At 38.0% G+C, this 19,135-nt stretch overlaps 1 protein-coding gene across 1 annotated transcript; it reads right to left on the reverse strand.

The window, feature by feature from the left end:
* Positions 1-11,343: 11,343 nt before the first annotated feature.
* Positions 11,344-13,251, reverse strand: LOC131147862 (ricin-like). Its single transcript, XM_058097487.1, has one exon. The coding sequence runs from the start codon at positions 13,249-13,251 to the stop codon at positions 11,344-11,346; it is 1,908 nt and encodes a 635-aa protein (XP_057953470.1).
* Between the last annotated feature and the right edge of the window lie 5,884 nt (positions 13,252-19,135).

A 19,135-nucleotide genomic window follows, 5' to 3' on the forward strand; every position in this document is an offset into this window, starting at 1 on the left:
AGCCAACTCTCTCCTCTCTCTCTCTCTCTCTCCCCTTCAGCCCTCTCTGTCTGTCTCTCTCTCTCTCTCTCTCTCTCTCTCTCTCTTTCATATATTTTGGGTCAGATTTACGCCAGATCGACAATCCGAAGTCACCACGACACTCCTAGGGAAGTTCTCTCCAAATCTTCTGGAGCGGATCGTTGATGAAAGCAAGTTGGAAATCATCCATAAGTTGAGGTAAGGTTTTTTAAGCCAAATTTGATCTTACTGTAGTTATAGGAAATAATGTACACGTAGAAATACTGAAGTTTAATACTGAGAGATTTCATTTTCAGGGTACTGATTAGGAAATTCTACGGGTGTGAGACCAGAGTTTATAGAGTTTTTCTCAGTAGTCAGGTAAGGGAATAAATTAAAGCAGTTACTTTTCATGCAAATTACTATTATTTATGAACAGATTGATTTCCTGAAAATATGTATGATATTTAAATATTATGGAATTAATGCACGTTTGGGAAAAATGCTACTATTATATTAAAACATGTATATATGTATGAGATGCCAGAAATCATGATTTTCATAATACAATGTAAAGTTTTATATAGCAAATGTGTGGCATGAATATTATTTTACGTGGAGAAATATTATGATATGATAATGATATGAATGCAGTATGATTTGAGAAGTTATGGAAGTATACAGTATATTATGATTTTGATAAATGCATGATAAAATGATTATTTTCAGAATAACGTATTTATGTATGATTTCGGTGCAAGGTCATATTTACGTATGATCGGTACAAGGCCGTATTTATGAAATGTTCGGCACGAGGCCGTAATTATGATATGTTTGGCACGAGACCATAATTATGATATGTTCGATACAAAACCATAATAATGAAAGATGTTATATAATCATGTACTATATGTTATCAGAACTTGGATGTTAGTTTAGTTCAACTCAAGAGCTCAGTACCGTAGTTATATAGATCAGATATCTATGTTCAGATTAGTGCTAACCACTCCATGAGGGGGTGGGAGATGGATAGTCGATGTGGCTTTCAGTAGAGTGTGGACGTCCACCTAGCAGTCCGGACCAGGGTGCGGCGCGCCTATCGTACTTACAGACAAATTTGACTCGGCATTGGTCGGCCAGCCATTGTCAAGTCCCTCCTTCGGGCTGCAACACTCGTCATGGGGGTAATACATGACTTTAGCTAGTGTCACGGTCCGACTATTTTCACACCGTTGTGAAGGGTCGTGCGGCGCTAACTAAAGCACTCTTGCTTAACTAGCCAGCCTATCGTTTACCAACATTCATCCACAAAGCACTTTCATTAACATTCATTCAGATAGCAGCGGAAATAATAATCAATTCATGAAAGTCGTGGCAACCAAGCAGTAAACATTGAAGCAAACATAATTCATTAACAAATCCTTCGTTGACATATTGTACTTAACGAGGGAGGAAAGTAGGCTAAGCACCTTGACAATTGCTAGTGAGTTTTACAATGACTGATGAACACTCACCTTCCCCTAAAGAGGTTTTTATGTAATTATCATCCTAACACTAGGAAACATCAAAGTGACCAAGGAGTCATACTGCCTTATTTGGCTTACAAAGACTCTACTAGCAGAAAAAATAACCCTACACTAGTATTTACATGATGGAAACCCATCCTAAGCACACGAGATAAGTGGTCACAGGCAAGCATAATGCCCTAAACAAGCTTAGCTCGTGACATTCTCCCCCATTTATGCGGTCGATGTCCTCGTAGACTTTTGGCGATAGGTACACTTCAACTTTGTCCACGAATGGCTTCAAATCTTCCGTAGAAATCCAGCTGATTTCTTTGTCATCAAGGCACTTCCACTTCACTAGGAACTTCTGCCGCTTCTTCCTTGAGGATATGAACTTTATTTCTGCAAGGATCTCTTTAACTTCATGTCTGTCAAGTTGCACTATCTTCAACTCTGCGCTGTTTGACTGACTCCTGCTCAGGTCGTTGGTGTTAGCGTTGAATGGCTTGAGGTAGTTGACATGAAACTACGGTCTTCTCTCCTGATCTGCCCACTTCTTCATATGATTAGAAGCTTTCTCCAGATAGGCTTGGGTAAACTCTACATTCTGTCTCCTTTCACTGGTGAAGATGTACGCACTGGGACTCTTTTGTCTGTATGGCTCGCCCACTGTGTGAGGTAACAGCGGCAGCTGGTCTGTAACAAGTTCAAAAGGGCTCTTGTTGGTTTTTGAGCGCCTTTGGGCGTTGCCACAGAACGGAGCCACATCAAGTAGTTGCACGCCATTCTTCTGGTTGTCATTGACAAAATGGCATAATTACTCATCTAGCAGCTCTCTAAATCTCTTCATCTGTTCGTTTGTCTGTCGATGATAACTCGAAGAGATGTCAAGGTGTGACCTGAATATCCTAAAAACATCTGTTAAGAAGTTGTCAGTGAACATAAATCTTGGTCACAAATAATAACTTGGGGAACACCCCAATGTTTCACAACAATCACAAAGAACAATTGTGTCGTCTCCTCTACCTAACAGTACTTTGGTGCGACCATGAAAGTACCATACTTCTTCCTCTCCCCCTTGTCTTGTTGGCAAGTGAGACAAGTTTTGGTATAATCAACCACATCATCCCGCGTGTGCGGCCAATAATACCTTCCCAGTAGTTCTGTCATTGGAGTCATTCTCCGCGAATACCCCTCAACGAATTTCCTGCAATATCGAGTAAGGCCAAGAAGGGAACGCAACTCCTTCACTGTTGTGGGGATCTTCCGTTCTTGAATCATCCTTACCTTCTCCATACCCCTCTGGATACGACCTTGTTCAATGACTTGACCAAGGAATTTGTTGCTCCGCCGAGCGAAAGAGAAATTCTCCTTCTTCACATCCAGACTGTTTTCCCTCAGCTTGTCGAACACCTTCCGTAGATGCTCTTCATGTTTCTTCTGAAATAACACCGATGCTCCCAACGGTGTTTTAGAAGGGCGAACACATCCCGCTTCCACTTCATCAAGCTATTTCCCCAACTCTACTATCTCAAGAGGCGCAATTCGACATGGGCCTTTAGCAGGTGGTTTCACTCCTGATAACAACTCGATCTCTTGCTCAACAGTCCGTCATGAAGGCAAATTTTGAGGCAGCTTATCTGGCAACACCTCCTTATCCTCATCCAACACCTCTTGGATGGTCATAGGTTCCAGCTCTTGGCCTACTTCTTTGTCTACCACCACTGTGGCTAGACGTGTTTGCTCACCCTTACCCAATCCTTCATTGAGTTGTATGACTGAAAGGGACTTCCCATTGTCTCCTTTCGTTGCAACGACTTGCACCATGCACGAGTGATCTCCCATCATACACAGGGAACCAGCCGAAGGCATCAGCACTGCCCTCGTCCCCATTAGGAACTCCATTCCTAGAATGATCGGATAGTCATCCAATGGCACCGCTGTGAAATTCGCATGACCTTCCCACTGTCCAAACTTTATAGCCACTTGCTTGGCTACTCCCAGAGTAGGCTGGGCTACAGAGTTAACTGCTTTCATGCGTCCTGTATCCTTCTCTAAGAATAAGTTGAGTCTCCTACTTCCAACTGCAAAATAAAATTATGAGTAGCTCCTGTATCCACCAAAGCACGAGTACTCTTCCCATTTATCCTCAAGTCCACAAACATTAACTCTTTTGCTCGTGTAACTTTTGGTGTTTTTGCCTGCTTTTCCAATGCATTCACCAACCGCACTGAACCCACCCTGGGGGCATCATCCTCTTCCATATCGTCTTCCACTACTTGCTCTACAATGTAAGCCTGTAAGGCATTAAGTGATGCTTTGTAAGGGCACTCAAAAACTCTATGAGGACCTCGACACAAGAAACACTCAAGTTTACTCTTCCCCTTTCCATTGGGTGTGTTGAACCCTTGATACGACGAAGCTTCCTTTGAGGTTGATGATTTATAGTCAGCTCCCCCACTCTTGGGTTTGCCATTCTTGAAAGACTTTCCACTGTTTCCTTCTTCGCCAAACCGTTTGGATGAAGCGGTCTCATCACTAGCGTAGTTTGTCAAGCGTTCTGCAGTCACTTATGCAGTTGATAAGTCTTGAACCCTTTGCCTATGAAGTTCAGTTCTTGCCCATGGTTTCATCCCCTCAAGAAAATAGAACAACTTGTCCTTCTCCGACATATCCCGAATATCCAACATTAAAGTAGAAAATTATTTCACATATTCACTGATCGACCCCGTATGCTTGAGATCTCTCAGTTTTCTCCTTGCATTATACTCAACATTTTCAGGAAAGAATTGGGCCTTGAGCTCTCTTCTCAAGTCTGCCCAACTATCAATTACATAGCTTCCATTTTCAATTTCTCTGTACTTGGTATGCCACCACAGTTTGGCAACACCAACCAAGTACATGGTCGCAGTATCCACCTTTTCCTGTTTTGAGGCCATCCTCACAACGCGAAAGTACTGCTCCACATCAAACAAAAAGTTCTCTAACTCCTTGGCATCTCAGGCAACCCCATACGTCCTGGGTTCTGGCACCTTGGTCTTGCTAACTTGCGGAGTGTTGGAGTTCCCCATAGCAAGAGCCATCACATTCATCTTTGCATCTAGATCTGCCATCCAGGCTTGCAAAGTTTCCACAGTGTGGCGAAAGTCCTCTGACATGTCGCCTATCAAACCTGCTTGACGTTTTTTTGATCCCATCACTTCATCAACAAGTTCTCTCATCTGGGCCACCTCCGCAGCCATAGTGTTGGTTGTTTCCTCAACCTGTGCTTCTAGCACGCTGATCCTATCAGCAGTGTTTGGTGCCATGGTCACTTACCAAAGCTTCCCAAATCCAACAACGAAGGCAATTGAATTCACGTAGCAACTCAACCTTAGGCTCTCACCAAGTGTCACCGACTTGGCTCGATACCAAGTGTCAAAACTCCGACTATTTGCACACCGTTGTGAAGGGCCGTGCGGCGCTAGCTAAAGCACTTTTGCTTAACTAGCCAGCCTATCATTTACCAATATTCATCCACAAAGCACTTTCATTAACATTCATTCAGATAGCAGTGGAAATAATAATCAATTCATGAAAGTCGTGGCAACCAAGTAGTAAACATTGAAGCAAAAGTAATTCATTAACAAATCCTCCGTTGACATGTTGTACTTAGCGAGGGAGGCAAGAAGGCTAAGCACGTTGACAATTGCTAGTGAGTTTTACAATGACTGATGAACACTCACCCTCCCCTAAAGAGATTTTTATGTAATTATCATCCTGGCACTAGGAAACATCAAAGTGACCGAGGAGTCATACTACCTTATTTGGCTTACAAAGACTCTACTAGCAGAAAATAACCCTACACTAGTATTTACATGATGGAAACTCATCCTAAGCACACGAGATAAGCGGTCACAAGCAAGCATAATGCCCTAAACAAGCGTAGCTCTTGACAGTTAGCTATTCATCTTGGATATGTTTTCAGTATTATCAGTTATAGCAGATGTTTTATGTACGATATGATTTATTAGCAAATATGAAAGTATACAATTTTTCAGTACGATATGATGAATGTTTACAGATATATGAAATGTACTGTATATGTATAATTGCATTAAATGTTCATGTTGTAAGAACCCGTACCGTGGGATGTGGAATCATATTGTAAAAGAGGGGTAAAAACGAAGCCAGAATTCGTCGACAAAGGCAGAATTCGTCGACAAAGGTAGTAGGATTTTTGTCGATGAAATTCAGAGGTTCGTCGATGAAGGAAAGCCGAGAGGCGGAAAATGGGAAATATCAAACTTCGTCGACGAGGCCTCCAATTGCTCAACAAAATACCGAATTTTTCGTCGACGAAAACACCTTTTCGTCGATGAAATCCCTCTGGTCAAAGGTCTATAAAAGGATATTTTGGAGTTGCTTAGCTCCTAAGTTTTGGATTTCTCTCTCTCTCTCTTTCTCTCATCGATTGCTTCCCTGTTTGTCACCGGATTCACTAATCCAAAGTTACTACGAGGATCAGTGAAGGATTCTCTACGTTTCTATTAGATCGGAATCTCGTTTCGAAGGATTTCGGGTTTCGGGCCAAAATTGAGATAAGGCTCGGTTTTCATTTCTGATTCGATATATGTATAGTAGTACGGATTGTAAGCATGTTTTGTACTATGGTTTGTAGGTTTTGGAGTCTCGATTCGTAGTTTTGAGGACCGTAGAGTTCGTAGTTGGAATTCGGGTTAAGGTAAGGGATTCTGTTTATATCGGTCCATTTTTGAAATTAGGATCGATAAGCTTGTAGGCTACGATCATATGTATGTTTTAGCTACTTATTTGGGGAAATCTATTAGGTAAAAATGTGGGATTTTTGGGTTACAGTTTTCGAGAAAATTGGGGATTTTGGGTATCATCTCTATTTTGTTTGGAAAACCGTTTGTCTTGTTTATACTGTATTATTGAGGTGACCGTAATCCATGTTTGCATAAACTGTATACTTGAATTTGTGAACGATATAATTTTTCGTAAACCAAATAAGTGTGGTATGTTTGTATGTATGTATTTTGTTCCACATATTTGTGAAACAGCTATGTGGCGGCTAATTACCATATGCTAAAATGTATAGGAACGTGAGTTCCAAAATGATTCCAGGGGTTTGTAAAACAGTTAGGTATCAGGTAGTTACCGTGGCGAGAGTGGCCAGCTCTATATCCGGGGTATGAAATATCACCAGTATGTTCCGGCTGGTCACCGGTGGTTGTGATCTACACCGTATGTAGCAATGGATTCACAGTGGGCCTAGGTTGACGCAGTATAGTTTGACACGTGCCAATGTAATTGGGGTGAGACTAGGTGACCTTGTGTAGTTGCGTATGTAGCAATGGATTCACTATTGGGTCTGAGTCGTAGATTTTCGTAATTGCATGTGTTGAAATGTAACCGCTGTGAGACTAGGTGACCTTGTGTAGTTGCGTATGAAGCAATGGATTCACCATTGGGCCTTAATCGTCGTAGTGTAGTTGCATATGTAGCAATGTAATCGCCGTGAGACGAGGTGACCTGGTGTAGTTGCGAACTAGTGTGACGACACTGACTGTATGTATGTATGTATGCATTTGGGTATCGTATGAACTGGAATGGTTTTTGTGAAAATATTGGAACTGTATGGAACTGTTTTGAAACTGTACGAATTGTTTCAACTGTATCGTATGTATAGTGTTATGAAGTATATAAAATGATACTGATTTGCCACACACTAATATAACCTGTTTTCTTCCTTACTGAGAGGTGTCTCACTTGAATATATACAAATGTTTTTCAGGTCTTTCGGATAGCCGAAACTAGCATCCTAGCATCCGGAAGTGAGGGGTGTTGTTTAGCTACTACTCGTGCCTGATAGGTACGAGTTTTTGTAACCGGGTTGTCGTGGTGGATTTTGTAGACGCCCGTAGTATGTATGGTATTCATAGGGATATATATTCTTGTATGGTATAGACTTTGGTATGGTACAGTTTATATATAGAAAGACCATATTTCGCTGTATATTTTGATGAGTATGTATGTATGTATGTATGTATGTATGTAGGGCATCCGTTCACCCTACGGGGTCGGACCCTTTTTTTATGTTGTATCATGTATGATTTAATTGATACAGAGACAGGTTAGGTTACTAAACTCACCCCTGGGTCCCATTTTCGGGTTCAGGGCGTGACACATGTTGCCACACAGCTGTATTTAGTTTATTTTCCCTTATTGAGATGTGTCTCACCCCCAACATTAATTAATTTTTCAAGAGACCCTGAGTGACTGGCGGGTCGTGGCCGCATTGAGTCCGTAATATTACCCTGTTAGGAGGGTAAGATTTTGTACTAGGGTCCAAATTATTTTGTGTTTGATCCTAAAGTTATTTTGACGTTTATGAGGATGTAAATAAAATACAGTATTGCAATATTGTAGTAAACTCTGGTATTATGTTTTATGGTTGGATGATTGAGATTTTATGTTTACTGCTGCTTAGGTTTCCGCTGTGATTGATAGGTATCTCCGTTACCCACGAGTTCGAGTTGACTTTTCCATTTATTATGTTACATTTCATATTAATAAATTGAGGTCGTTACAACATGTTTCTCTGCTTTCTACTCGTAATATTGCATATGTGAGACTTCTTTCTCAACTGATTAGATTAGGAGCTTATTTTCCCAATTATCCAATTAAATCAATTCATTTGGATAATGTTGGTGAATTTACATCTCAAACTTTTGATAACTATTGCATGTCACTTAGAATAGATGTTGAACATCTCGTTGCTCATACCCATACACAAAATGGTTTGGTTGAATCTTTTATTAATTAAGAGACTTCAACTCATTGCTAGACCTATGATTATGAGAACCAAATTGCCTTTATCTATTTGCGGACATGCTATTTTTCATGCTACATGCTTAGTTCGTATAAGATCAACTACTTACAATAAACTTTCACTTGTGAAATTAATTTTTGGGCAACAATATGATATTTCTTATTTAAGAACTTTTGGTTGTGAAGTATATGTTCCTATTGCCCCTCCTCAAAGAACTAAAATGGATCATCAACGTAAGCTTGGTATCTATGTTGGTTTTGACTCCCCTTCTATTATTAGATATTTTGAATCTTTAACAAATGATTTGTTTAAAGCACAGTTTCAAGATTGTCATTTTGATGAAGCAGCATTCCCTATATTAGAGGGAGCACAATCAGTGCCTGAAACATAACATGAAATCACATGGAATGCTATGAGTTTATCTCATTTAGATTCTCACACAAATCAAAGTGAACTTGAAGTTCAAAAGATTATACATTTGCAAGGAATTGCAAAACAGTTACTAGATTCTTTTGTAGATACCAAGGTTATACTAAAATCTTATATACTTGCTGCAAGTATTCAAGAACATATTGATGTCCTTAAAGCACAATTGTCAGCGAATAAACTTAAACAGCAAGTTAAGCATGGAAGGCCTATTAGTGCAAAAGATAAAACTCCAAGAAAAAGAAAATTGAAATCTAAAAACACTCGATAAGAGGTTACAGAGGTGGATAATCCATTCGACATTAACAAACTCGTTTCTCCTAAAAATGAAATTCATATTATGGAACCTTCTGAAGAGAAATCTCCTGAAGAGAAAACTCCTAAAGAGAAAACTCTCGAAGAGACATCCTTTGAAAAGGAACAGGTACCTGAAAATAATAATGATATCTCAATTCATTACACATGAGAAATGTGGGATAGAAATAAAGTTTTTGTCAACAATATATTTGCATATACAGTAGCTACTAACAATACCAGAAGTAATGAGGATCATGAACCTAAATATGTTAATGAATGTTGATATAAAAGTGATTGGCCAAAATGGGAAGAGGCTCACATCAGAATTAAACTATCTATTAAAAAGAGAAGTTTTTGGACCTATAGTTCAAACACTAGAAGATGTCCAGCCCGTTGGATACAAATGGGTATTTTTGGGCAAGCTAAATGAAAATAATGAAATTACTCGATCTAAAGCAAGGCTTGCGGCACAAGGTTTCTTCTAGAAACTCAGAATTGATTATGAGGAGACATATTCTCCTGTAATGAATGGAATTACTTTCAGATTCTTAATTGGGTTAGCAGTCACTAAACGACTAAGCACGCGCCTTATGGACGTAGTAATAACATATCTATATGGATCGCTGGATAGTAAAATTTATGTGAAAATTCCTGAAGGATTTAAATTGCTTGAAGCAAAATCCAAAAATTTATATTCAGTTAAAACTCCAATGGTCTTTATATGGATTACAACAATTTGGATGCATATGGTACAATCAATTAAGTGAGTACCTTGTGAAAGAAGGATTCATCGATGCATTTTTATTAAAAGATCAAAATATGAATTTACTATAATTGTTATTTATGTTGATGTTTTGAATTTAGTTTGGACTCCTGAAGAGCTCACTAAAGCTACTAATTATTTAATGGCAGAATTTGAGATGAAAGATTTAGGAAAGACAAATATTGTCCTAGCCTACAAATTGAACATGTAAATGGGGGAACTTGTTCATCAATCTAAATATACCGAAAAGGTATTAAAGAAATTCTATATGGACAAAGTTCATCATTTCGGATCTCTAATGATGGTGCAATCACTTGATGTTAAGAAGGATCGATTTCGACCTAATGACTAATGACAAGGGAGAGTAATTACTTGGTCCTGAAGTACCATATTTAAGTGTTATTGACTCTTTGATGTATCAGATTAATAGTACAAGACCCGACATTGCATTTGCTGTAAATCTACTAGTAAGATATAGCTCTACTCCTACTCAGTGACACTGAAATGGAATTAAGCGCATTCTACGCTATTTGAGAGGTATATTTGATTTGGGTCTATTATATTTAGCTTGGGTTTTGGGCTCTAGATAATTTAGGTTTGTGTTGGGTTATTGGTAATTGGGTTTTGGCTACTGGGCTTTGGGGTGTTTTCAGTCTAGTCCAGAGTGAATGGGTCTAGGTCCAAGGTAAATGGGTCGTTGACGTGGGAAGGTTGACTCGGTACACTTGGACCCATGCAAGAGATGTAACTTGGTTTTGAGTTCTAATGATATGTAGGTCATACAACACTAAGTGAGTCCAAGCATTAATATAATGTTAAAACTTGATATACATTATTGAAGCACAACCTAACAACTTAAACTTAATTTTAGGTGAAGTGGTAATCTAACATGGTATCAAAGCTGGTTACTGGCCACGAGGTCCTAGATTTTACTCTCATCATCCGCATTTATTCTGTGGTATTCAAAAATTTATTATTTGTTTATCTCTCTACATATATGTTGTTGGGTTGCACGTGCAAGAGAGTGTTAAAACTTGATATATATTGTTGGCTCACAACCTAACAATTTAAACTTTTAGGTCAAGTGGTAATCTAACATATAACATCTTGTAATTAAGAGAAAATATACAAGAGACCTCCTCCTCCACTTATCCGTGTACCTTTATTTTAGATGTTAGACGTGATAAATTGATCTTACGTTAATGTGTTTCAAATTTTATATGGAGGAATTGCACTTCAAAAGAATTTCTATTTTTGATGACCTAAAAAAACAAAAAGCTAGAGCTAGCAAGTGATCTCCATGTTGGAATAGACTTCTCAAAGATTTAGTCAAAGGAAAAAAGAAAATGAAGATTTCTCAAATTACTTCGACCATAACTAGCTAGGGGGTAATAATAGTGAAACTAGCTTCTGCATCTACCGTACACTTGGTCATCTATGAGGCTTGCAAGATCAAGATAAAAGCGAAATAATGGTTATTTATTAATAAAGCTTGTAAGACAATCGATGACCTAAAATTAAAGAAATAGCAACCACTCCTGATTAGGATTTCCGGTTGGCGGGTATGTAATTATTTGATGAAGAGTTGGATCAGATCTTCTTACATCCATCACCATTTGAGTGTTCAAGTTCATGATGGTACCGTAATTTTTAAACATCCAGCGTTGTCCAGGAGACCCCCAATTGCAAGGACGAATGTTGACAAGACTTGCTCCCTGGGAAGTCTCATCATCACATGTGAGGCAAACATCTTGGTTCTGTTGAGGTCGGATAGAACCATCTGCATAAAGAGCCCACATTTGCTCTGGCTTGTTACTTCTGCATTCCTCTAGCCACACGTTGCCTCCACTTGCTTGCATGCAGAGATTTTTGAGCCCAACAATCGATGCTATGGTTGGTCCTGTATCCTTACTAAGGAGCCAACCTTGAGTGGTAGCATAAGTATTTTGATCCACAGATAGTGTGGTTCCAATATTTCCAGTCCATGCAGTCAAGGCAAGTGATGTCTCTGGATTTAAGATTGTTCCATTATCCCATACTTCCCATCGGGTGGCACCTGGCGAGGGGACATTGCACGTAAATATCATTACCATATGGTCATCAGCGAATATCGTCCCACGAACAGCCAAACACTTGTTGTTAGATCGAATAGTTCCATCTCTTTTCAAAGTCCACAATTGATTTTGAGGGGATTCGGAATGACAAGTCCATAACTGTACTACAGTTCCATCTGTGTATTGTCCACCCTTCACGTCCATGCACAGGCCGTTTCGACCCAAGATGCGCACGGTGGGCTCTGGATGTACACAATAAGAACTTCTATGGTTCTGTTCCGGTGCATTGACAGGCATATCTCTTAGAAGCTGATTATCAGAAGACCTACGAGGGCCAGGATTATTGCAAACGAACATCATGATCCCAATACTTGAGATAATGGGAGCCACACTGCTCACGGTGAACTGCGAATAGTCTCGTCTCTGTAACGCAAGTGGCGTAGAAAAGGCACCTTGGTTGGACTGTTGAATTTGTTCAGAAATGTCCCTCCAGTGGCGTATGAGGCTGAGCATGGCACCATTCCGAACAAAGCTTTCGCGCTGCGTGATGCTTCTGATCACCAGTCCTTCCACATATCTGAGCCGCGCTGCCTCTGAAGTTAACACAATGCAGATTATGACGGAACGAGCAACATTAGTTTGGTCACCTGTGCCAGACCTATGGGCCAATGTGCTTATGGAACCCTCCAGTTCTGCAATCCCCATGGAGATCAGGTCTATATCGCTTACATCTGCAGTTGCTCGAAGAGATGGGTAGCCGCTACCAAATGTAAGGCTGACAGGCTGCGCATCCTGAAAAAGATTAGAGGTTGCAGCGGCAGGCGCGTCGTTAAAGAAGTACGCCTGCTGTCCTACGCGGTAAGCCACCATGTACATGGTGGTCACATCTACTCCGAACGTGACTCTGTCCTCCGCCATGTTTGTGATCTCCACCAAGAGAAACCGCTGGGCGTCTGGCACCGTGGATGGGTCGCGCATCACCCGTATTCCGTGCCTTTCGTCCCCAGGATTTTCCGTTCGGCGCCGTATCTCTGCCACAAATTCGCGGTAGCTTTGTTCTGTGGCGCCGGTGATGGTGAATCTCACGGTCTGGTAGTTAGCAGGGTCGACCAAGTAAGCATGTTGATGGTCGTCGTTGATTTTTCCGTCTTTGTGGTGGAGTAGTACTGGTGCAGATTGAGGATGGTCTAAGTCTCTGGAAAGGAGTCCTGGTGGTGCGGGATATTGGTGATGATCTACTTGGATCAGGAGGCGGCGCAACCAAGCTGGTTGTTCGACCATGGCGCTCCACCAAATCCATGCTGTTAAGATCGCCACCCACACCACCGCAGTTCTCCTGAGTAGGAGTAGAGCTGAGTCGAACACACCCATCTCAGCCGCGCAGATACTAGATTACTTTTGGCACTAGCTAGGACAACCAAGACGACGCATGAGCTACATAGCTCTGATTTACATATAAAAATGAAATACATGCGTGGGGCGGTGTACCCACATGTTTGTTCGAATTTCGATCCAGTTCTAAATGCTAGATGTCTTCGCGGATTTAACAAATTGAAACTTGTTTTTCATGGATGACTTCTGGCCGACAGCCCACCTAATTTGACTGCAGAGAACCGCGACTGGAATAGCAAGCAGAAAATCAAAAATTAAAAATTAGTAATCAGTAACCTGTGTACTTAATATTTATAAAATTAATAGAAATTAAAACTTTAATTAAAAATATGCTAACTTTCATCTTTAAATCAAGATATTAAAAAATATAATTAAAATAATAAAATTACAAACAATATTACATTTAAAAATTCCTATAGTAAAAATAATATTTATAATAATTATTTTACTTAAGTATTCTTTCAAAATTTATTTTACAATGAAAATTTTATTTGGCATGACAATTGAAAAATAGTAAAAGTATTTTGTAATTAATTTTATTATTATTTTTTAAAATTTATGTATATTTTTATTTTAATTATATTTAAATTCTAATGATCTTGATTTTAATTTAAAAGTATATAAAATGTATAATTTAATCTAAAAATTAATTATGGATATTAAAATATTTGTCACAGTTACCAAAACAATTGGAAATTATAAATTTTGATTTTTAGTTTTTTGACAAATAACTAAAAATCAACAACAGAAATAGAAAATTAACAATGGAAACAAACGCATTTTTAGAATATGTTTTTTCACTGTGAAGAAATATAAATAGAAAACAGAAAACAACAATAATATCAAATAAACCCGAAGTATAAAAAACACTAACATTTCCTCATATTTTGCAAAAACGATAGAAACCTCTAAAAAATAAATAAAAAAACGTGTCTATCCTTTTTTATTGTGTGTCTGCGTGTCTATTTTGTTGATGTTAGGCACGTCTAAGTCCCACTTATGATAAGTATGATATTAAAATAAGTGGGATTCAACATCTTGCATCAAAATATTAGGTACATGGACGGATGGACGGGTACACATACTCTATAATTCCTCAAAATTTGATATTTCAAAAATCTCATCAAACTCTCTAAAAGTTTTAAGAATCTTACACACCTCTTCTGCATTTGTAAAAAAGATATAAATCTTCTTTTAAAAAATTATTTGTTCATAAAATATAAGAAATTGTTTGCATTTTTTTTAGCAAATTTGTAAAAAAAATTTCTTAAAATTCTTGAAAATTTAAGAAAGTTCCTAAAATTTTTAAAAGCTTTAAAAAGTTCTTTTTTTTTTTTTCCAAAGCGTACATCGGTCGTAATGAGAACAAATCTCCTGTTATGCGTGCGATGAACTCGGTGCCATGCTCAGGGAAGCCAGGCCAAAAGAGAATCACATTACTATTTATTATTATATTTTATAAAGTAACCATCAGCTTATTGATTAAAAAGTATAAAAGAAGCGCCTCGGGCAATGGCTCAGGTGGCAAGGGCAGGCTTGGGATGGGCCACTTGCTGATTTAAGTCTCAGATTTGACTCCTAACCCAAGCGAGCAAATCCTGTATTTACCTTTGTGCAGTAAGAGGGGCCTTGTTACGTGGGCGTGGAAATAATCTGAGTACCCCATGTCGCTATCAGAGTGTGTCAGAGTGTGCCCGGTCAACGGGAGTGTCAGTTGGAGTGTCAACTGGATGTGTTGGGGAAGGCAGGACACTCGATGTAATAAAAAAAATTTATAAAAGTATATATATATAGACATTCAATGGGTCTACATATTTTTTAATATCTATATTTTTAGAGAATTTATAATATAGTTTAGATATTTTAAACACTTATATAAATGTAATGATGTTATTTCAAAATATTTAGTTTACATTTGGTTAAGGAGTGTATGTACCTTAAGAATAGAGTTGTCAAAGTACATATTTTTCGGAAAGGGTAAAATTTTATTAAGTAAAAGTAGTAACAAAAGAAAAATGAGAGGGTGCACAAATAACAAAACTGCCCTTAGGAAACAAAAAACAATGATATATATACATCTATTGCACAAGAGTAAAACAACAACAAAAATAAGCCTCAAGTCCTATTAGGTGGGGTCGGTTATATGAATCATTTCCCATCAATTTACCCGATACATAGTGATTTCCTCTATTTGATTAAGAACTATTAAATCCTCCTTCATTACGTCATTTCAAGTTATTTTAAATCTACCCCTATCCCTTTTCATGCTAGAAATAATAAGTAACTCACTCCTCCTCATAGGTGCTCTATTAGGTATTGCACAATTAGTAAGACAAAAACAAAAAAAAGAAAAACACTCCTAAATTCTAACAAAATTAGCAGAACAGAAATTATTTTATTAAATAGAAGGAAATAGCAAGAGCATATTTTATTTTATTTTATTTTTGGTAGAGAATAAACAAGAAGGTATCTACAAACAACAAAACTACCCATCAGAATAGCAAGGCAGCTTAACACACAAGAAGATAATAGGCAATGCAAAAAATTTTATGAGTCCTTGCATGGCATGGAATTTAGAAGGAATATTTATCCTCAAATTTCATAATGAGAATGCTTGTTCATATTTATTCCACATTTATTGAAATAAAACTTGCTAGCTTTTTCATGGATGATTTTTCTATACTATTATATCCTTGAACAATTTTTATTATTTTTATATATCATCTTATTTTATTATTGCTATAAATATATAGACATTTCTCAAACCAAACATAACCTTAGTACAACATTAAACTACTTTAATAGGAGTTTGTTATATATACATTAACAAGGGGTATAGTTCTTTAAAAGACATCTCAACTATTTTTTTTTATTTAAAGGTAAAAGAATTTAATCAAAAGAGAAAGGGGTCCAAAACAAGGCCAAGTAAGCTACTAGACCAAAAGAGATCAAGAAAGAGAAGGAAAAAAAGAAAAGAAAATTACAACCTTGGTCAACACAACAAGAAGTAAAATTTAGTCATTTACAATGACTGAACTAAGGAAGAGTTCAGCTCCAAAAAAAAAAAAAAAGGCAGTTGAGAGCTCTTTGAAAAATCATGTGGACATTCAAGGAAGTGTATTGAAAAATTCTATAAAAACTTTCCTTCCAAAGTTCCCAGACCACAATAGCTCGAATAGAATTGATGTAGGACGGGATTGGTCGACCTATGTCCTACGGTTCAACCCTCACACAAACTTATACAATCAAAATTCTTTAAGAATTCAATTAACTAACATAAACACCATAAATTATGCTACTCTTCACATGTTGTTGTATTTTGAAAAGGTGTATGTGTTTGTCCAAAAAATAAGTCTGAATTGTTCATTCATAAAGGAATCAAATTATATGCGGAAAAGATGCTATTTCAAAATCTCAAGAATGAAAGTTCTATGTTAGCAAACTAACATTCATACAATTGATATTAGCTAGCAATTGACAATATCGAAATCCAATGATTCAAATGGCTTATCAAATATGAAATTTCTAGCTTCAAGCAAAGGCTTACACAATATAAAGAAAGGGTTCAAAAGAAGTACCGAATTTACCAAGAAATTAGTCGGATGATTCAATGTTGTTCAATACGAGCTTAGATCACATCGTAGGTCCTTCGTACAATCTTTGAAACACCAATATAAACGTAACTATGGAGTGTAGAGAATGTGGTCGTGGGGGTTGTTAGCTTTGGTGTATTCCCAAGAGGGGGGGTGAATTGGAATTTAAAAATTTATCGCCTGGGTTAAACTAATCTAGTAATAGTACATTCACAACCTAGGGTCTGTCTATGCAGTTCCAAATGCGCAAATAGATGCAATGTACAGAAATTAAAGTCATGCGCAACATTCACTAATTATAATATACATGTGCGGTAAATATAAAGAGCAGAAATATAAACAAGGCAGACGATATGTTATTGGGGTTCAGCCAACTATGCTTACGTTCTCACCTTTAGCTCGTAAACCCAAGGATTCCACTAATGGTGCACTTAACGGGTGGAGCGGCACCTAATACAACCATGTCAATTCAAGGGGCTGACCTCAACCAACATGCCTTAACAGGATGACGCATTTAACTTTCCTAACTGGGTCTAAGCCAATCCGGGACTATTTCACAGGGCTAGTCTCCCTCTTTAGGCCCATCCCTGGAAATACAACAGTATTTTCCTCAATAAAGTTGGTACCGTGATTGTGCTTTCATGTAAAGCAGATATATACCCAAATACGCGCAATATACTTAATCAACACATACACATCATCAATGTAGGTAAATGTAAGCTCAGTGATGTGTATTTTTGTGCAAGCTACACTCAACAAGATATGATCGTTAATATGCTTAAGAGTGTTCTAATCAAACTATTTCTTTGAAACAGTAAATATCAAATATCAATAATAAACCAGGGTTTCAAAGATGCTGCAAATATTCAAAACAACTCAAAATATTTTCTTCAATGTAATATGCTCAAGAGTTGCTTGACAGAATAATATAGCTTGTTAAAAAAAATATTTTACACAACAAAATCAAGCTATTGGAATCTTTGCAATGGCAATGCAAAGATCCTTAAGCTACTAGGTTATTCCCAACACAAGATTTATTAAATGAAATCTGTGGGAAAACCTTTGCTAACTCCCTAAAAATAAATCAATCAATCAAACAAGAACACTGGGAGTATTAGCCCTATCTAATAAACACAAAGACAATCAATATACTCTCACACTATCGAGATGTATCAAGGGAGTAAATATTTGAGAGTATTTTGGGCAAAATGTGATTTTGAGATAGAGAGGATTTTCTCTAATGAACTAAGGAATTCGGTCGCTCGAGACCTATTTTGAACTGAAAAGTTTGGCAGCCCGAGTTGGTGAAAAATGACCTTCTAAGGGTTTGGTCGCCCGAGGGCGATAGGGTCATTTTAGGTTTGGTTGCCCGAAACTTGGTCAAACTGTTGACTTGTCAATAGTTCGGGCACCCGAGGAGTTTTGAACTCCTGGGGTTCGGTTGCCCGACCTCTAACATATTTTCCTATTATGTTCAATTTAATATCAGTCTGATCCCCTGATTGACCAAGTGATTATGGGGACTTTCTTACATGCAAGTGCTGGGACCTAGGATCTTTTCAAGTACGCCAAAAAACCTGGCGTCGATCGACCGCCCTAAGGTCATTCGGTCTTTATGGTCAGTCTATGGCATTTCTAAGCTTACAAATCCTACATGCATGACATGTAGAGATTATTACAGACCGATATAAATTATTACATACCCAAATAATATAAATTACAACAATAAGTCTTTAGGGTCTTTAGTCTTCAAGTCTTCTCATGTGCCAGCATATGATATGATAATATAAACCTACACACAAACTTGATAGACATTAAATACCAGAGTATTTGTCATTATCAAAACTGGGTGTGACTTATAAGGTCAATAGGGGTGTATGTTCGTGGTGGGCGTTTGATGGAGGTCGTGAGAGTGTTAGATGGAAGAGGGGATGATGGAGTCATTGGATAGATTAGTGGTCTCTCACCACTTGATCTCCGGAGAGAACGCCGTAGCCTCACACTACTCACTCACAAGGAAAGGAACAATCTTTAAAGCTCAAACAAAGAAATATTTCTTCAATATTCAACTTCAACTTTTTTTATTTTTTTTTTATTTTTACAATGATAAGGGTATATATAGACTTAACTTAGGGGGACAAAGCATGGGGAACAAACTAGGGGGGACACGCATGAGAGACAAAGCATAGGGAGGGGGGGGGGGAGGGACAAGCATGAGAAACAAAGCATGGGGGACAAACATATTAGATACACTCACTAACTCCTAATAT

This window comes from Malania oleifera, chromosome 1 (assembly GCF_029873635.1).
Source record: "Malania oleifera isolate guangnan ecotype guangnan chromosome 1, ASM2987363v1, whole genome shotgun sequence".
Taxonomy (NCBI): Eukaryota; Viridiplantae; Streptophyta; class Magnoliopsida; order Santalales; family Ximeniaceae; genus Malania; species Malania oleifera.